Source organism: Platalea leucorodia (genome assembly GCF_965183815.1).
Source record: "Platalea leucorodia genome assembly, chromosome: 4".
Classification (NCBI taxonomy): Eukaryota; Metazoa; Chordata; class Aves; order Pelecaniformes; family Threskiornithidae; genus Platalea; species Platalea leucorodia.
The window spans coordinates 38,858,597-38,878,953 of NC_138826.1; the positions used below are offsets into that span (position 1 = coordinate 38,858,597).

General features: G+C 40.7%; 2 protein-coding genes across 8 annotated transcripts; one reads left to right on the top strand and one right to left on the bottom strand.

Annotated features, from left to right (window-relative positions):
- Nucleotides 1-41: 41 nt before the first annotated feature.
- On the top strand, nt 42-14,366 carry FAM149B1 (family with sequence similarity 149 member B1). 6 transcript variants are annotated; one of them, XM_082308267.1, is made up of 15 exons: nt 42-147; nt 1,125-1,229; nt 1,816-1,948; nt 2,951-3,093; nt 3,733-3,852; nt 4,457-4,627; nt 6,319-6,506; nt 6,745-6,911; nt 7,498-7,551; nt 8,021-8,133; nt 8,785-8,991; nt 10,834-10,960; nt 11,278-11,403; nt 12,370-12,451; nt 14,231-14,366. In XM_082308267.1, the coding sequence occupies exons 1-15, from the start codon at nt 98-100 to the stop codon at nt 14,311-14,313; spliced, it is 1,869 nt and encodes a 622-aa protein (XP_082164393.1). In that variant the 5' UTR covers nt 42-97; the 3' UTR covers nt 14,314-14,366. The 6 variants fall into 6 exon arrangements, with proteins under 6 accessions (XP_082164393.1, XP_082164396.1, XP_082164394.1 ...); XM_082308270.1 differs by having other exon boundaries at nt 12,374-12,451; XM_082308268.1 differs by having other exon boundaries at nt 6,781-6,911.
- Nucleotides 14,367-17,557: 3,191 nt separating this feature from the next.
- On the bottom strand, nt 17,558-20,231 carry DNAJC9 (DnaJ heat shock protein family (Hsp40) member C9; the record flags this gene model as incomplete). Of its 2 annotated transcripts, none has more annotated exons than XM_082308273.1 (5): nt 20,022-20,231; nt 19,802-19,942; nt 19,316-19,570; nt 18,431-18,514; nt 17,558-17,677 (listed from the first exon to the last, which is right to left on the bottom strand). In XM_082308273.1, the coding sequence occupies exons 1-5, from the start codon at nt 20,199-20,201 to the stop codon at nt 17,558-17,560; spliced, it is 780 nt and encodes a 259-aa protein (XP_082164399.1). In that variant the 5' UTR covers nt 20,202-20,231. The 2 variants fall into 2 exon arrangements, with proteins under 2 accessions (XP_082164399.1, XP_082164400.1); XM_082308274.1 differs by having other exon boundaries at nt 17,562-17,677; nt 18,406-18,514.
- Nucleotides 20,232-20,357: the final 126 nt, after the last annotated feature.

Consider the following 20,357-nt stretch of genomic DNA (forward strand, 5'->3'; position numbering starts at 1 on the left):
AACCGGGCGCCGACGCTCCGCCTCCCTGGGGGTGAGGCGTCGTCATGGCGGCGGCGGCGGGCCGGCGGCGGGCGGCGGCGGCGCGGCGGAGCTGAGGATGATCTCGCGATACGCGCGGAAGCCGGTTCCCCCCGGCGCTCTGGAGAAGTGAGTCCCCGCCGCCTCCCCCCCGGCCCCGCTGTCCCCGGCCCCGCCGCCCCGCCCGGGCCCCGCTCCCGCCCGGGCCCCGCTCCCGGGCCTGCCCGCCCGCACCCCCCCTCAGCCCGAAAAGCGGACCCCGTCCTTAGAGAGGGGGGCCGGGGCCGCCGGCTGGCGCTGGGCGCAGCTTGCCCGTAGGGCTGGGGGGGGGGGGCGGGTGTAGCGGGGAGCTGCGGGGATCCGCGGCCGTAACGGCGGTGCGGCGGCCTGTGCCGAGGTGGTGCCGAGGCTGCGGCCGGCGTGGGGGCAGCCACCGCAACGCGTTTGCACCCCTCGTGGCCGACGGGTGTCCTCGTCGCTTGAAAAGTACAGGTGTGAGAGAGCGTGATTAAATCCCTCTTCTTGCCTTTTTTTTTTGACCCGGGAGGTAACTGACGTGTAGGCGCTTTTTCGGGGGGGTGAGAGGTTGAAACAAATACATAGGTTTTGGCAGTTAGCTACTTTTTGTTCCTACACTGATACCGCTCTCTGTCTCCAGCTGCTGTGACTTTTCGTGTCCCTCTTTCCTAGACATCTAGACTTTGACAGAACGAAACAACTAGCAAATACTATTTCTCCTAACTTGCCTGTGCTGAGTTTGGTGGCTACTCTTGTTCTGTTTGATTGTAAGTCTCCTACAGGGATGATGACATTGTCTCCGCTTTGAGAGAGCTGTAGACCAATTCACAACAACGTTTTAAGTTTGAAGGAAGACACTGATTTCTAAGCAAAGACCTTTAACTCTGTGTTTAGCCTAGAGTTAGTTTCGATGCCTTAATTCTAAAGCTTTGGTAACAAGAATTAGCCTTCTAATAATAGTAAATGAGCTCTGGTAGGCAAATTAGTGCATTCCTTGAAAAGCAGAAAAAAACCCCAACCTGTAAAACTTGGGAACTCTGTAGATGTTTATTCTTGTAAGTAATGTCAAGTTCCACTTCTTGTTTTAGACAAGGACTTCCAAAACATGCCTTGCGGCATCATCCACTGCCAGAACCACAGGCTGAGGTGTGCCCAGCCACACCCGCGGCAGAAAACTACAGCAAGAGCTCAAGGTACTTGTCGTAACATAAAATAAATCTTTGTCTGGAGACAATGGCAAAACCAGGGACCTTTGTGTTGACTTACCTTTACAGAAGTAATACAGTTGGTAGGCTTAGGCTTTACCTCAGATCCGTATCATTTCAGGACATGTCCTTCTTATTTTGGAAAAAATAAAAAGTGTGTAGCTGTGTTCTGCTCCCCGCTCGCAAGTAGCCCGGGTCATCTAATTTTATGGCAGAAGCAAGGGGAGAAAAGATAAAAATAATTCCTGAGTGGTGTAGAACCAGGACTAGAAATAGTCTGCAGCTTAACTGAGATAATTTTTGCTAAATCTATGTTTTGCTTGACCTCTAGACCTCCTATGTCATTGAGATTATTAGGAGTTACAGTTGTTATAATTACTTGTGTGCCATGGCTTCTGCTTAAATGCCTCTGAAGTAAATATTTACCCTATGAAAACTCTATCATTGCTAAGACCTCTTCTGATACATCTGTGCTTTTTTGTACAGAAAGAAAAGTTTACTTACCCACTTTATTTGTCGATGTGTATTGTTGGGGTTTTTTCCTTCCTTTTTTGCCTCAACACGTGCATTTCAGGGACTCTGGAATCTGGAAGGAATCAGATTACCCATCTGTTACTCCAGCTGATCATGGGAATTCATGGTCTGCTAGTCAGAGTTATGCCGACACCTCCACCGAAGACACCTCAGTCGTCTCTTGGGGCTATGATGTGAGTAGAACGTAATCGTGCAAGCCAAATGTAGTGCAGTGAGTAGAAAGACATTTGAAATACCATTGCAAATACGTTTCAGGATAAAAAAAGAGGATTGGATCTGTCAATAAATCATGATAGTTGTTATAGAAAGAACATCTTTTTTACCTCTTCCCCATCTTTCCTTTCTCTTGGATCAAAGCATATTAAGCTCATATTATTCAGTTAATATTCTGCATCTCCATCTAAAACTTTGGAAACGCAAATCGTTTAAGGCATAAGTGTATCTATACAACATAATAAATGCTGTTACTGTGGAATCCCAAACATGAGTGGATGACCTTTAGACACTTGGTCTGAGTTTATCAAACTTCTGTGTATTTGTGTTTCTCAAAATATAGTAAGCCCCTAAAACATTATTTAGAAATATTTGTTTTATTCCCCATCTACCAAAACAAAGCATGCTATTGCTTTCTGTGAGGTGAAATGGAACTGTTTAGATATAAATTGCCCAAGAACTGAGCCCATTTTCTGGCTACATGAGAACATGTAACAAAGGGCCTGAACATCCTTCACTTTCACAGTGTTTCACACCAGTCTGCATTGATTTTTGTTTTGCTGTTGTCTATGGATATTGCAAGCAACAAATTTTCCGTTTCATTAAAATGTCACTGAATGTTATCCTTCCTGTTCTGATTTCTTTTATGTAAGTTACCATGTCTTTAACTTCATATAATAATACAGATATTTCAAAACGTTTTAATAGTTTGTCTGTTGTGTCTGTTGTGTCAATGTAAGCCTCTTATGTAGCTACCATCAGTCCTAACAGCAGTCTGCATCATCTCCAGAGGTAAATTATTTAAAGTTAATGTCTTTCTATGCAAAAGAAACAGAACTGTTTGAATCAGTCCTGCTAAGCTTTGAACAAGTAGTTGTCTTTTTCGATTATAAAAAAAATCAATTAAAAAACCTCTCTGAATGCTATTCACAAGGTATTTATTGGATAACTTTCCTGTCTAGGAATTTGATAAAGCTGCGACACAACAAGTTCAGCAAATGTTCAGACAAATCGATGAGCTTCTCTATGAGCAGAAAGAAAATGTGCATGTTGAGGGACTGCGGGAAGAATGCCACCAGTGGACATCCAACTTTCCTCATCTCAGGTATTTTATTAATAGGCTAATGCTAGTACCATCAGAGAGTTATAAAAGGCTAGGGATGGAAACAGTTGCTTTTAAAACTACCTTAGTAGCAGGGTGGTTTTATGCAGTTATATAGTAGATAGAGATAAAAAGATGCCACTCTGGTAGTCTGCCTGCCGTTGTCATTAATAAACATTGTGCTATCTCACATTTGGTTCCTTGCCAGAGGATTATTGCTATTTGCAACTGACTTGGCTTTAACACAGCAAAATTCTCTTAGAAAAGATGTATAGTATAGCTAACAGCCAGGTGCTTAAAATAATTTAAAAATCCTCCTACCCAAGTTCAGCAGTCCTTATGGCTATCTGGAAACTTAAATTTTAAATCTTCATTACATGTACTTGAACAGTTTTGTCCATATTCAATAGTCTTACAATTAGCAGAGCATAAAAAACCAAGCAAAATTTTCTCAATTTATTTACCTGACTTGAAACAATGTGTACTTGGGAAAACAGTTGAAACTGTGTTTAGGTATCACCAAGAAAACCACATCGCTTCCCTACAGAATTTTAGGATTGGCTGCTGTGTGTCCTTACACACTTCAATCATCCTACTTTCAATGTTTTCTGATTTATTTATCCTTTGCTTTTGCCATGGCAGGGTTGTGGGGAAGCAGATAGTGATCCCCACAGATGAAGGTTACGGATGGTATTCAAGTTCACCTTCTGGCAGTTTAGGTTCCTCAGATGTAAGTTCACCACAAGAAAAAGAGTCTAATGAGTAAGTACCAGCAGTTAATCCAGACTGTACCAAGGTGGGAAGGTAATTTTGTTCTCAGTGGACTGCAGTGATAGGCTTCTTAAAATGTGAAGCCTAATTCCTTTCTGTTTGTTAGGCTGAGTTTTGAATACAGCATGCTTGGAGTTTTTTTCTTTTTAACTGCAAGTAGTACATTTGGAATAGCAAGACTACGTAGCTGTGCTTGTTGCTAACTACAGTAAACTGGTCAGTAAATAGAAGTACCTTTGCTGCTGCTGACTTCTTCAGAAAATATATATATTGTAGCTGGTTTTATTGTTAATCATCTATTAAATTTGTTTAGAACTTCAAAACTACAAAGCACTACATTAGTACGAATTTTATTATTTAATGTTTTAGAATGTTTTTTAATTAGCTTTGATTTTTTTCCTGAAGTTTCAAGTTCCTTAGCAAGAACTAAAAATATCCAAACCAAAAGAGTTTTTACTGTAATGCATAATTTGTTGGTCTCCCTACTGCTTGACCTTGACTACTGTGTTGTCTCTCAGCTCACCAAATGCTGCTATTTGAAGTGGAATAACAACTTACTTTCATTTCTGCTTTCTGAAAACTGTCACCTGCTCAGATTTAGTGTCTTTGGCAAGAAGGTACCTCTTGCTGTTACTCCCGTTCACAAAAAGGCTGACCGTTCCAAGTCTCCGACCTTGTGTTCTCCAGAGAGTGAAGAAGGTGAAGATGGAGTAATTGTCTCTGAGGGCGTAATGGAGGAATATTTAGCATTTGACTGCAGAGATGTGTAGGTATTGAATGTTAAGAGAGCAACTTGTACCAGTGTCCTGGAATTTCTGCTGTTAAGATATATATATATATTTGGTTTTGATGTTAGTTGATGAAATATTTTATGAATTTATCTTTTTTTATCTCTTTCCTCTAGAGAGCTTTCAGAAGCCTGAGGTTGCTAGGGCACTGGGAATTCTCCCAATCCATTTCCTAGAACAATTTATTTTGCTAAATTATTTTTCTGATTTTTTTTGTAACTTTTCATACTAGCCATTTTTGTGCCCGGTTTAAATAGTTCATTCCATCATAACTAAGAGCCTGCTATGTATTGACAAATTTAATACAACTTGTTTAAAGGCCATTTATTTTTTATACTAAGTGAAATTCGTTGTTGTTTGTTATGCACTAGCAGTGTGCCGCTTTGCTTTTGTACTAGCATATGGGGTGGAATTGTACCTTTCCAGATTTTCAGTGGTAATTTAAGAATTAGAGTGGATTTGATGCTTGGCAAGAAATAGTTACCACTATTTTTATCTTGAGAAGAAAGGATTAAGGGTGGCATAAGGAGGATTCTTTTTGCCCCTTTACTTTATTCAACCCAACAATATGAACATATGGCCTGAGTAAGGACTCTGGATGGTACTGTCAATTGCTAACTACTTAATTGGTTTTAATAAAGCAAGCCACTTAGCTGCATGGACCATGAGATTCAAATTGGTAGGTGGCTTGCTTTGACCAGGCCAGAGAGATACTGCTGCAGCAAACAATATTGCTGTCTCTGTAAAATAATGGTAAAAGTATTCCAGCTTTTTCTAGTGGTATCTCCTTTTTTCCAAGGTTTGTAGCTTTTTGATGTTAAGTACTAATTCAGGGAGCAGATATGAAAGCCATAATAAATGTGCTTGCATCAGTATTATTTTCTCCCTTCAATGAAGTTTCTTTTAGCAGATGAACATAAACTTTTTTGAGCAGTTGTCTTCCAGGTTTCACACTTCAGAATACCTCTTGCATTGTGGAAGAGTCTGCCGCAAAGGCCACTTGCTGCTGTGAATTATGTTTTTTCTCCCCTCTCATTGTCTAAAACGGAGTAAAACCTGTGCCCTGAACACCTCCTGGCTGTTAGAGCGGCAGGCTGAGAGTGGCATTAAACAGTCATGAGAAGTAACGTTCCTCTCTCGTCTTCAGAATTCTGTAGTGACGTTAGATATGGAGCCTAACAATGTGATGAACAAATATCACTGTAACTGTTAATATTTATATTTAAATGAAACTTTGATCCCCTTGGCAAATTATTTATTATTCATGAAGTATCATTTATAGCCATTCTGTACAGGGCAACCAAGGTGTGCAGTAGTAAAGTGATTGTCTCAGTCATTCCTCATTTAGGTCAGTGATAGGTTCTGGAAGAAATAAAAGTTCAAGTGCCCAATGTACAGAAGCTTGCTTCTTTCAGTATTAGACTGTTATTTGATATTGCTGTTTATTGAACTGTCAGCTCTCAGAAAATAATATTGTGTGATAAATACAGAACTTTTCCTGAAGTCTTCGAGCTATTCGGCCGGCTGCCTTGATCTATTTCAGTTTAAGAGAAAACAGGACAGAAATGCAGCTTTAGCTCATGTTTTAATCCTATTAAATAAAATGCAACAAAATATAGGAGACAAAGAAAATATGTTCATGGTACAGGTAATGCTTACATTTTTACAGGGAGGAGGAGTTGCATGAGAGGACAATGGGACTGTCCTCTGGTAGGCGGAAACTGGGGTTTCCTCCTATCTCTCCATATTCCTGCATGAAGGACGCTGTGCTCACATTTGTGTTTGATGACGTGTGGAGTGAAGTCCTAGGCTGCATGGAAGAATTAATCTGCAGACATTGGGAAGGGTCAGCCTCTGGTAAGGATCACAGTTAAACTGAGGATTCAGAAGGGGATTTCAGTTACTTAATTTTGCAAGGATGCAATGAGAGAGAGAGAGATGTGCTTGGGAATAATCTCTTTGGGGCGGGGGGAAGGTTATTTTGCAAACAGCGTGAGACATGCCTTCAAAAGATTTAATAGAGCTTAGCATCTAAGAGGACTCTCTTTAAAAACTTTGGATTCATAGCACTGTCCACAACTAGCAATGCCAATAGTCTGTATTTACAGGAATTCTGTGTTGCTTTGCATAGATGATGAGAAAAATATCATAACAGTAGAGCCAATCAGAGCAGATGCTGGAAGCCCTTTGCAGTTTGATCCTCTGCCAGTGTTGTTACCTCGTGTGCCACAAAGTAAAATGCCCTCAGCGACATCAGATCTGGTAAGTATTTTTAGCCAGCTGGTTTGTGTAGGGACAAATCAATACAGCACTACCTAAGTAAACAGATTTGAGTATGTCAGGGGACTGTTTAGATACAGAACTAGTTTGGGTTTTGTATGAATGCTGACTGTCCTTTCTAACACTTAAGTTCTGTTATTCCTCAGTTGCAAGTTTTAATTCCTACTTTTCTCTTTAAAACTTAGTATTTTATATATGTGTTAGACAACCATGTGGTGACTGTTCATTATGATGTAGTTCTTTCTACATTTCAATAATGTTTGAGCTAAATTGTGAGATCAAGGATTGCGCTTGTGAGATCTTATTCCCACTAGCTTACCTATAGCTAACTCATCAGGCAATAGAGGACAAATCTCAGTGCAATCGTAAAACAGGTTTTTTTTTTGCTCAGACACTGAATTTGACTGTATCATCTGCTTTAGATGATCTGCTCCTAGAGTGGTGAGCACCAAAGTGTTATCTGTTTATTCCATTTTAATTCAACTCTTTCCTTCTTATTTCTTTTTATTTCTTTCTCCTTTATTTCTACCCCTGCCTCTTCCTTATGTTCCCCTTACTGTACGTGTAGTGCCCAAAACCCAGATGCGGCCGCAAAAGCAAAAAGAAGAGAAAACCACCTCAAGTATGTATGTTGGAGAGATTAAAGCTCTGGTATTTTCTATTTGCTGTCGTTACGGTGGGTGGAATTTGATGTTTTTCCAGATCAGTCTGTATTCCAGGAAAGGAGTTTGCAGTTCTGTTCTTGACATAAAATGTCAACATACACAGAAAATTAATTTTGAAAGCTTCTGATTATAGCCATTGTTGGAAGATCCTGTCCAAATGAGAAGCTCAGTTGGAAAATATTGTATGGAAAAGAAGTATGACATAGCATGGTAGGATGCATTTTCTAAGCACTACCATTTGCAAGAAAAATGGAATGCTAAGATGCGTATCTTAGATGGGGAAATAATATAACTGAGTATATATCTGGATGTCATGGAAGAAATTAATTTATTTCTTCCAAAATCATTTACAGGGACAAAATCTGTAAATACTTGTGTATGTGTCTGCCAAACAGTAATTTACTTACTTATTTTTTAAACTTTCAGGTAAATCTCTCTCAAGGGTCGAGTAGTGGCTCTCAACGTAATCTAAATGGCTTGATGGTGATACATGGGATCCAGTTACAGCAAAGGAATCTGCCTGTAATGGAGAAAACACTGTAAGAACTATAGATCATCTGTTGTAAAGTAGAGCACTCTCATGGTGAGAGGGATTCAACCCAAAACATTGTGAGAAAACTTTCTACACTGGAGAAAGCAATTCTCAATTATGTTCCTGCTTGTTTGTTTCTTTATTTGTCTTCTATGAAACAGTATACTTCTAGTACAGGTTTTCTGTTTGATTGCTGCTGGTTCACTACTTAGCGAACAGCTGTGACATTACTGTTGGCCCTAACCGACATCCTGAAAAGAGATGACACTCAGAATGGGATAGAGAAACTGATCTGCTCAGTTCCTAGAAGTGGACTTGTGTTAGATCTAGGCTATGGGTGTGAGAACTGGTGTTTACAGTATGGGGTTTTTTTTGATCTGTTCTGTGATTAATTTTCACTTTTATACTGGAATCTTGAATTAGAAAGTTCATAGTTCAGTAAAAAAAATAAATATAGGCTTCTTTTTTCTTTTTTATCCCCCGTTCTTTTCTAATTTGGCTATAAATTACTTTATATAGTTATGTAAAAAAAAAGGAAAACACATCATCTCTATCCACACATAACACTATTAATGTCACATGTAGATGAGTACTTTGGTGACAGGGTAGTTATCAGTCATGTTGACCATCTCTTTTGGTTTTATAATTCTTTTGTTAGGGACCTGGATGACAAACGGCCAGGCTCCAGTTCCATCCTCTCTGCCAGAGCGTGGCCAAATCGTCCTTTAGAGCTCAGCACATCATCCCTGTCGCGTTCCACAAGGCGGCGAAACCCACCACCGCGTACCCTGCATCCCATCAACACAAGCCACTCTCGTACTGGGACGCCAGGGTCTGTGGACGATGTCTTCAGGGGACCTCGATTGTACGTTTCAAAACTCGTTTCTCACTGCAAGTTACCATATTTAGAGAACCCAGCTTATACAAAAAGCATTCAGTTGAATAGAAAGAGCGTGAATTATTTGATTTTAACTGCCCGTTAAAGCACAATCTCCCCTGAGAAAGCTGAGTTGCTAAAGTTGATGTTTACTGTGCTATGAGTTGCGATTCAATGAACCGCATACATATTTAGGTAGTTTTGCACATAAACTATAGAGCTCAGTCTGTCTGGTACAAGCAAAGCAAATGCCGCCATCTCTTTCTCAACATCAGCCTTCTTTTTCTATAGCCTATTTTCAAGATGAACGTACAAGTGTAGTTTTTGGAGGTCAAACTGCTTGTTGCTATCCTAGCCCAGGCTGGGCTATAAAGAAGGTGCTCATCTTAGCTACGTTGTCTGACTGACCAAAGGACTCCTAATGAAATCAGTGAACCCTCAATCACATGTAGAATATCTTATTTTTGTTTAGCATAATGATCTGACTGAATGTAGTCATTTACAGGGACCACAGGGTATTAGGAGATAATGCAGGGTTTAGTATACTTCTGTATTCCACACATGTTGTAAATGGATATCGTTTCCTTTTAGTTTTGCAGTTTACCTATAAATTCACCCAGCCTGTTATTTTTTTGTCATGTACTGCTTAGAGACTCGTTCCTTCTCCCTTCACAACTGATGTTTCTACTTCCAGTATTTTAGGCTTCGGTTCCCTTTCCTTAGGCTTCGATCAGTCTAACAATTGTTAACATCTCCCATTTATTACCATATATTTTCAAATGTATGTAGAGAGCAGTAGGAAAGCCTTTTTTTTTAAATGCTGATTATAGTTTGAAGCTTTTCTAACGTATTCTTACAGAATATCCTTCCTTCAGGTGACTCCAGAATGCATATAGAGCTAAGGCCTCTTGATCATTTGTAGCACTTCGCAAACATACAATAATATGCAGACACCTTTCATGTGAAAAGGCTTTCATACGGAAAGGCTATATCTAGAAAATATTCTTTTATATGCCTCCTGTGACTGAAGCTTAGTTAATTTTGTATTTTGTGCAATTAGATTGGTTTAGCTCCCTTTAGAAGGCTTCTGAAAGCCCCTTGCAGCTGTTCCTTCATATACTCAAACAAAATAGGGAGAAGGTAGAAGCCTTGTTTTTCCCCCATTTTATTTGATGCTTGTAATAAGTGAAAGAGCTACAATATGCATTTGCATTATGTGGCTTTTTTACTTGCTCTGCTTAAAATATGGGCCGCTGCTGTTTTCTGGGCTCATTGTTTTATCTTCAATTGCTAGGCTAAAGTTAGCAGTAAGCAGTACTTCATCCTAAAAGGCATGAACAGAGAGCAGAAAGTAATGGGAACGGGCAGACAAGATTCTACCACTGTACGGTAACTGCCCACGAAGACACCTTTATATACATACACCTTTATTTTGCGGTACCAGCTGCACAGCACACTCCTTCAAAATGCACTGAATCAGGTGCATTTTAACCACTTTTGTATACACCCATCACCAGGATTTCTGCTGGGGTGCTCATTCTCAAACTCACTTTGCCTATATGCTTAATATTAAGTGTTCTGAAAACTAGAAGTTCTTGTTAATAGATGAAGAAGATTTCTGCCAAACTTCACCCACTGCAGAACTCCTCTTTTAAATACAGTCTCCAATAGTCAGCCCCTACACCCGCATCTTGTAGCAGAATTCTGCAACCCTTGCTGTTAGTTTTAACATTGTTTGTCTACATAATGCCAAACAGAGGATATTGTATGTTTACACAATGCCAAACATATAAACTGTATGTTTTTCCTGTTCTTTTTGGTGTGTTTCAGTCTGACTGCACATGAGCAGCTGACCTCACCCTCCCCGCTGCCGCTAAGCCGCAATAATCTCCTACCACCTATTACTACCACCAGCGTGGCAGAGCATGTGGGCGCTGCAGGATCCCAGAGGCAAACGGTAACGGGCACAACAATTTTATTATTGGATAGTCTAAAATTGTAATTGCTGCTGATCAAATTACCTAACCCAAGAGTTCTGATTTGTTATCTTGTGACAGCAACTGAAATAGATGCACAAAAAATGCTTTATCAGTTTTGACTAACAGCATCACCCATAGTTGAATGCTTTCATTCCAATTAATGCCAGAATTTTTTTCCTCCCCATAACTAGGTGTAGAATGATTGACTTGGAAAATTAGCTTTAATTCCTAGGCTAATTATTTTAAATGTACTGCTGCAACAAGAAGTAGCCATAAGTGTTATTCTTCAATGCAGAAATCTCGAGGGAACTCAAGTCGAGCTCACAGTGTAACAACACAGGAAGATATCCACCAGCAGCTACCGGAGCGGCTTCTCTTACCTGATCATTTCTCCAGGCCTAACACAACCAACGCGTTCTTGGTAAAGCATGGCAAATTCTACCAAATCATCCTTAGTTACTCAATAGGGTGCTTTGACAATTAACATAGGTAAACATTACTCGAGAACCAAATGTCACAGGTGATCAGTGCCAGGGAGTTCAAGTTTGCCACTTGATTAGGTACTCACAGGTTAACAGAAACATCATTGCTTGGCACTTCCGAAACAAACAGGATAAGTCACTCGTTCACGGGTAACAATCTCACCATACTCCCCACAGCCAGCTCCTAACTACACCAGTAAGCAGCTGGTGGTACTACACTTGTCTTGAAGAATCCAAGCTCGAGATGCTTGTGGAAAAAGCTAAGTGTTATTTGAGGTGTAACATTCAATCTAGTATCTTCTGTGAAGCTTAAGAAGAACTGTGGGGGTAGGAGAGGATGCCTGAAAGTTTTGCGTAGACATCAGGAAGTCATTCCTACAGCTGTATTCAGAAAGGCAAGGGTAGGATAGTCTTCATTGCTTTCTTGCACAAGTTTGCTGTACTGTTGATGCCCAGTCTGTTTCATTATCACACGCTCGGTCTAATTTACTGAAACATCTACTCTACTGATATCTTGTCCTACCTAACAAAGTATTATTATCTGAGCTTTTTATCTAAGTAGCTGCTGGTTTGGTTTCTGTGTATAATTTCAACACCCTTGACTTAGCAGTTGAATGTACAAAGGTTTTAAACTCTATTTTGAAACGGAACAATTTCCAGAAGTGGTGAAAATGCCTTTAACTGGCCCAGTGATCATTCTAAGTAAGAGTGTTATAGAAGTGTATTTTCTACTTTGTAGGAGTTGAACTTTAGGTTGATTTAACCCTCCTTAAACTTGTAAAAGCTCTACTTAGACCTTTACAGCATCTTATGTATTAGGAAATACATATGTTTAAGTAGTTTGTATTACAATTTTGATGTTCAGAATTTTTCATGCAATGAAATAATTTGAACTGTCTTTTCAGCCAGATCCCCAGCACCGCCGTTCTTGCACTGTTATCGATTATAGTAATCAATCTTGGACAAGCAGAGGATCAACAGGTTCAGGTACGCTCATCAGTCATAGAATTTAATAAGATTAAGCAAGAAGTAGGCTTTTGGAAGAAGGATGCATTTCCTACATCGGTAATTACATTGAGGAGGTTTTTCAAAGTTCTACTTTGTTTTAAATTTTCCATTATACAAGTTTTATACTTGCATATAGCATATGTTTGTTTGTTTGGTTTTTTTATTACCACCTACTATTTTAAATCATTTAAGGAGGCTTAATGCAGTCAGCCCCAATGCCTCTCATGTCAAAGCTAAGAGCAGGAGTTCCCAATTTAAACAGGAACCAGCAACAACTACTTTCTGTCCAAGGGTTTTTCTTCTGCTCAGCTATACATCTGACAGAAATTGCATTATGTCCAAAAGAAATTTACTTGCACTGTATCTGGAAGAGATTGTACTAGAATTGCACTAGATCAACTCAAAGTACATTTTAAAACCAGTAACTGTACCAGTACAATTCACATCCATACTCTGAAATCAGAATATGCTTGTACTGTTTATTTGTAACAACTGGATTAACTTTATGGAGTTACATGGCATAACCTAAAATGAATCTCTTCTAAAATTACTTATTTTTAATTGATCAAGGCAGCAGGAAAGCATTTTTGTTGTGAATATAATGCATACTCTTCCCTCCAGTTTCCCTTCCTTCACTGCAAAGTCATCTCCTTAAATTGCTTATGGTTAATACACTTTGAAAATAATCTTCATATATGCTTCAGAATAGCTACGCAGTCACAACCAGGGTTGTGGTTCTTTTTTAATAGTAGGAAGCTACACGACTAAGTTGCACGCGTGTACACAAGTGTTACGGTAGACCAATGAACGTTACTTATTTCAGCTTCACCCTCAGAGATTTAGGTTTTTCACCTCATGGCATACACAGGGTCTAGTCTAGTCAGTTGAAAGGGAGTTTGCTCAGAAATTAAGGTAGAGCAAAAGTTAACTTTTGTGCCCTGGAACAGCTTTTCTGAATGCTGTCTTTCACCTTGAGCACTCCCTGTTAACTTTGTATTGATGCTAATTATCACCTCCACCTGGAAAGGGTGGCACAGAGCAGGGGATTAGATGCCCTTTCTGAAAACTAGGTCTGTCAAGACAAGTTACACTGGATTCCTTTCATCACAGTGTGTTGGGATTCCTTATGGAGTTGTCAGAATTTCCCACATAAAAATATACTAACAAGATAGGATTGAAGCTGCAAACGTTAAGGTAACAAGTACGTGGGTAATTATTAGAGGACAGGAGGGGTCTTTTAGCTTGTTTAATAGCTGAATGGCCTACCACCACTAATGTAGCAGTATAAGAGGCAACTTGATTTTAACAAAGGCACAAAACTGAAGTAAGTTGTTTTTAAAGAAGAAAGGAGTGGTTCCTACTGAAATGAAAATAAATGTACGCTCTCCCACCCCCCCAAAACAACCCCAGTATCTTTAAATGCAAGATGAGTTTTATGACTGCTGTATTAACAAAAAAAAAAAAAATTGAAGTCAGCAGGAGAACTTTGTAGACTTGAATACGTACTGAAATATCAAGGAATACAGTAGTTCCCTGCAATGCAGCAACTACAAAAGCACAAACTTTGCCTCTTTTGGAAGGCCAGTCATTTGTCTCAAACTTGCACAAGTTATACATAATGCAGTTGAGAGCCACGTATTAGAATAAAAAGCCAAAAAAAAAAAAAAAATTCAGTTTTAAGCTAAAGAAGATGTATTTGGTACTTAGTTTTAATACCTTCCAGAAGTCTGAAAGTTGTACATGATCTCTGTTCATTAGGTCTTCAGCTGCATGGTTCTGTGAAAGCCCACAGTCGAAGTGGATCAGTCACAAAAAGCAAACAGGGTTCTAACGTGCCATGAAGAAGTATCCATCCACCTCCAGAGAGTCATCAACCACCTCTCATTCTCAGCAGTGTCAACATTGTTTACAGAGTTTTCAAACACCCTTCCTTATGAATATTATTTTTATATAAATCTAAGAAGCAGCTGCCAAAGATTAGAAGGAGTATACTTAAACATTCCATTTTCTAGCAGTAGAGAAAGTTATACTCCAGTGGAAGGGTGAATATATTCCAGTGGGCAGTAACGCCTAACTCCTAGAAAATCTAGCAAATGCTCTCAGTCATTGCTGTTTTCCCATTACTGGCTTGTTACTGGTTCATGTTGTTACAGGCAGGTGCTGCAGAACCTGCTGATTTTTCTGTTAGCTCTACAGATTAATCAGGTTTTCCATAGCAGTAGTAATTTAAATGTTTAAAGCTATATTTATATGTTTAAAGCAATATTATAGTATCCAAAAGCAAGCACTGCACACGATACTGCTTCTACAACTCAGGCAAGTTGTGAATCCTGTAGTAATTGCAGCGGATATTAACACAGTTGTGTAAAACTAAGGTAGCAAACCAGATGAACAGAGCTGACAGCTTCAAGGGTTGCACACCACTGACTCTTCCTGTGTTATATACTTATACCTCTTCCTCAGTGACTGAAGAAGGTTTAAGAGGCAAAAAGGAGTCTCTTACTGCAAGTAGTTCTGGACAGTATTCAAAGAAAGTACATTGTCTTCCTGCTGAGATATTTTATGGTAATGTCACAGAATCGTTCAGTCTCCCTTTCTAAAAATACCTGTACTTATACAAGATTTCTGCACTCCACCATGAAGTTCCACAACCCGCAGATCCAACATAGCTTTTAGTAGATGTGTTCTGCACTGTGTGACAGATGTACCGGAGGTATTAGCTGCAGTTGCCCTTGTGGCTCCAGATAAGACGAGAACATGAAGTACAAGGTTCTCAAAATAACTGATTAGTTGAAGGTCTTACTCCCAAGCAGTAAGCGCCAGACTACAAGTAAGTGTAAAGACAAGGTGAAGACAACCACTACTGTATTTTAACACAGTTAGGACACTGCATGAAAACAGTTGTTCCTTTACAATCCAATTAAAGAGCACTTTTTTCTAAATTTCCTTATTAATGTTTTTCAAATTACAATTCATAATGGAAAAAAACCTGTCAGTATTCTTTATGAAGTGGCTCCTACTTCCCCATTCTAAGTTATGAAATCTATCAAATGTTAGTGGTACCTACAGAACAGCTAATAATTTTTAATCAATATTGAAGTTCTTGAGTCCAGTTGATCCAAGCATGCTCTAATCAAAAAGAAGGGAAAAGAAAGCAAAACAGAAGTGTACAAATGTAGCTGGGTTAACTTCCCTTTGCATTTCTAGAGGTGAAAAAAAAAAACAACCACTCCAGTCTCAATCTAAATCTCTTAAGTTTGCATAGAGATAAATTGATGCTAAAGAGAGGCGTCCATTCATTAAACCCCTTCAAAATACAGTTTCTCTTAACAGCTAAGACTACTGGACCATTGTACAGTGTGTCATTTAGTTATCTCAAGCTAACTGGAGATAAGCATCCCATTTATATCAGTGCCATTCCTCAGGGACCAAGTTAGTGTTCTGTAGCACTTGTGCATAAGAGTTACAAAAATATACAAATACACTTGAATAGACTTCTAGTACCATAATGTAGTATTTTATAGCCTAGAGGAGTCACTGTTTTAACAAACAGTGAAAGCAGTCTCATCATAAAGTAATTTTTGGTTTCTGTACAAACGGTTGACACCAGAGACTTCTCCTGGGCTGTTATCTATCTGTTTTGTACAGTAAGAGCAGCGTTCAAGTCATGTGCTATGCAACAGAATATGATATGCTGTACTCCCTCAGAATCAGGATAATTTTTGAAAGCAGCCAAGTGAAAGGGAACAGAGTTACCATTCTACCTCTAGCTTCCCCCCAGGAAGCCATTTAATAAAATAGTCAGTTCCTGAATGCTATCACTGAAGCAGTGAGGACCTTCAACTCAAAAGTAAGTGTTCACCTTGTGGCTCATAAGCCTTTGAAAAATGATCCACAAAATAAGGCCAGCCTCATTCCTTTGAGCTATAGTAAGTTGAAAGCTAGTTACCCTTCAAATTCATGCCCCTGCACACTACATCAAGTGGTTTACAAACAGCTGAAGCAAAAACCTTCAAAGTATTTGCACATCTTACAGAAATAATTCGCTTCTGAAGTAACAGAACTGTTGACAAATACAAGGAAGTAGCTAATCACTACCATCCTACAGCAGACTTGACTGTGATGCTATTGAAGTAACACACAATACATTTCTAAGCCTTGGAACGCCTTGTCGCGAGACATCACGAAGCCTAGAAATACACAGAACTGACTCTGTTTATTACCTCACCGCAGCGTGTTAGAGAATTTCTGCATAGTCACGTACATGCTGCAGTCTCATATTCTGCCCAGGGCATCTGCAAGCAATCAAACTAACCAAACACTAGATGGCCCTTTCATCTAATGTAGCATCACCAGCACCAACGCCACAGTTAACAATATAGCCATATTTTCAGCTGCTATAGAAGTATGTAGTATTTACTTGACTTAAATCAGAAGAGTCAACACAATCAGTTTGAAAAGCTACTTAGCAAATGTAGAGAGGGCTGGGGAAGCAACATAGCACAGAATTCTGCAAAAACCGTTCCTTTATTAAATCTGCAATTTCCCGAAGTATCTTTATAAAACCAATGGAATATCTGAAAAAACGCCTGTTGAGCTGAAGTGCAAAGACCTTTAAAAACAGCAGGTGGTTTGTTACAAAAGAAACGTGTGACTCGCAAAAAGATCAGGTTTCTCACTCAGAAGCCACAGGAACCAGCACTGAAGACTCTCAAAGGTGGGGGATTAGAGTGTTCCACCATCAGCTGTACCACTACCCGTTAGGTGTTGGGAAGGAAGGTGCTTCAACACAAGTTTAATGAACACCCAGGCATCCCAAGCATCACACTGCTTCCTTACTGTAACAAAACTTTTAGTCAAGAATCTGTTTGATCTTAACTGAAGAGCACCCGAAGGATTTTTAACAGTAGCACCAGAATGCTTTGTCTTTCTTGTTCATAGCGGATGTTCTGCATCATACCTCCCAGTCACAGCAAGTTGATGCACACACACTCGAAAACACTAGCCCAGAGAAACTCTGAAATTCTCCTAAATCCACATGTTCCCATACAAAACTATACCCGATATTTCAGCCTGCACAGTTCTTTATTTCTTTCCTTTCTTGGCTGCAGTCTTCTTTCCTCCTTTTTTAGCATTATTCCCGTATTTTGCTTCCAGGTGGGCCAAAAAGTCATCCATTTCCTTTTTCCGATCTTTATTTCTGCTCTGTGGGAGGGGAAAACAAAATCAAAAACTTTTACTACTTCTGAATGCAGATTATTCTATTCACGTTAGTTAGCTACATAAAATCTTGGAATAGATTAAACAGGGAACACAAGCTACAGGAGGCATAATACTGTCAAGCAAAAGCCTACTTGTGTACTCTAGGCTCTGTACCTAACTTCCAGAAGTATCATGACAAATATAAAGAGTGGCTATAAAAAAAATCATGACATAAGGCGAGAAAAAGAAAAGCAATTTCTAGTTTAGACCCAAAACTCTATTAGAATTTGAGGAATGATTAAGCATGAACATTCTAGGAAGCCCAACTGGACAATAAGAAACAGAAAACATTCCGAGAAGTAGAACGTAAACAGTATGCTTCTTTCCTCAGTCCCCAAGATAAAAAAGCAAACGAGTAAGACCGATCAACTTCCACATCCTCGTGGAATCCCTCAGAAAGAAAGAATCATTAACACTCCTTGTCTAACTGCCTAAAACTGGAAGTTAAATATTTTGATTGTGTATGCAGTAAGGATAAGCATATTAGAGTAACTTTGTTAATTTTTAAAAAGACACAGGTAATAAAATCCATACCGCACACTGGCTATTAAAGTCCATAGGTAGTTAACATTAAGGTCAGATTTTAACCTCAGGAACTCAGAAGAGTTGCAAGGATCCAAAATACAAAGATGCTCAGGGAAAACACAATTATAAGCCAGTAACATAATTACCTTCAACAGATACAAAAAGCCTTACTTGAATCAGCGCTTTCAAGTCATCTTCTCCACCAAGGCCCAGTTCATCTTTAGTCTTTTCTGCCTCTCTGGCTTCTTTTTCTGCCTGAAATAGCAAACTAGTTTTTTAAAAAGTATTTTGCACATTATTTGACAAAGTCTTATAGTAGTTACCAAACACTTTATTTTGCATCTGTATATAAATAGCTGCAAGGAAACACAAACGGTTTCCAAGTTTGGCCACAGATGAGAGATCAGGCAAAGAGGAGGCCCATTCTGGTTCTGGCATTTAGCAGAGCAAGAGAGTTTTTTGTTGTTTCACAATGCTGAACGTGATGAGATGTCCACCCCCATCCCTGTTCCCCGCAGCCACGCTTTTTTTTTGTCTTAGCAGCTATTACATTTTCTTACATTGGAGAAACATTACTGGGATGTGCATATAACATATTGTATGAAGTGTCCAAAAAAAAAAAACAAAACCAAACCAAAACCAACCCAGGTTAGAGAAGAGGTCCATTCAGTCCAGAATGTTATTTCACACTTGCCAAAAGGCAAGCATAATATATTTCCACCCCATGTCCGCTTCTTAACTCCAGCAACTCACAGCTTTGTAAATAAACGCAGGGATATGCTAAACTGTAATAAGCCATTGTATATAATAACGAAATAAAGAAGTAATAAGCAACGGCCTATTACCACTCAAAAGCCTTTCACAACAACTTGGGGGGGGTGGGGGTGGAAAACACTGGTGACCAAATGTGAAAGTCAAAGATACTGAGCAAGATCTGTAACCCAGCAATCCTGTGGCAAGCGTGTCTTAAGAACAGTTTCATTTACTTCTATCAGGGGAGATTAAAAGCTTATAATAAATAATGTTTCCCTTTGGTCCCCAATTGATGTAACTTACCCGCCTTTTCCTTGCGATCATTTTCTGCTTAGACTCTTTCACAAAGCCTTTGTAGGATGGGACTTCTCCAGAGTCAATGGCTTTTTCTATGATTTTCCGTATTCTTGGTTCATCTGTATAGTCCACACACAACACAGACTCCATTATTCTGTCCATGTCACCCTCAAAGTCCATGTACGCTGCTTTAATATCAGCTAGCTCTTCTTCTGAATCTTTATAGCTCTTTTCGAAGTCTTGGATATCTTTTACCGTGATCTGAAGCAAAGAGGTGACGCTTCTTCAGTTACAGAATTTACTCACCAGAAGGATTTAAGAGACAGCATAAACAAAACGCCCCGTGTTTTACACAAAGCTCGTAAGGGACGCACGGCTCCAACTCCGAGGCAGCGGGCTTCCCCTCGCCGGCGGGCTTGCCGTCCCGCTGAGGGGAGCCCCGCACGGCCCCGCCGCCGCTTCCCAGACCCCGGCCCCCGGCCCGGCTCTCACCTTCTTGAAGAGCAGCCGCCAGTACTCCTGCCAGTCCCGCTCGCCCCTCAGCGCCTCGCCCTCCTCGTCCACCGTGCCCTGCTCATCGTACACGGCCCGCTGCTCCGCGTCGCTCAGGACGGCGTACGCCTTGCCCAGGATCTGCGGGGACACGGGAGCCGGTCGGTCGGTCGGTCAGTCAGCCAGGGGCCGCCACCGCCGCCCGCCCGCCCGCGCTCACCTGGAACCGCCGCGTCGCCTCCTCCTTGGCATCGGGCTCGGCGCGGTCGGGGTGTACGCGGAGCGAGGCGCGGTGGTAGCCGCGGCGGATCTCCTGGGGCGAGGCCTCCCGGCGGACGCCCAGGACGCGGTAGAGGTCGGGGGAGCCGAAGGCGGCCGCGCACTGCTCCAGCAGCCCCATCCCGCCAACGCCGCGGCGCCGCCCCCGCCCGCGCCCGCCGGCCCCAGAGCGCCAACCGCCGCCGCGCCCCGCCCGCCTCTCGCGAGAGTTGGGCGGCCGGCGGGGGCGCGCATGCGCGGGGCCGGCGGCCCGCCGCTGAGGGAAACGCGCGCCCTC

Coding starts and splice junctions, on each gene's coding strand:
- FAM149B1 (XM_082308267.1), top strand. CDS start 98: ATGATCTCGCGATACGCGCGGAAGCCGGTTCCCCCCGGCGCTCTGGAG. Junction 6,912..7,497: donor CCTCAGCGACATCAGATCTG/GTAAGTATTTTT, acceptor CTGTACGTGTAG/TGCCCAAAACCCAGATGCGG. Junction 7,552..8,020: donor AGAAGAGAAAACCACCTCAA/GTATGTATGTTG, acceptor TTAAACTTTCAG/GTAAATCTCTCTCAAGGGTC.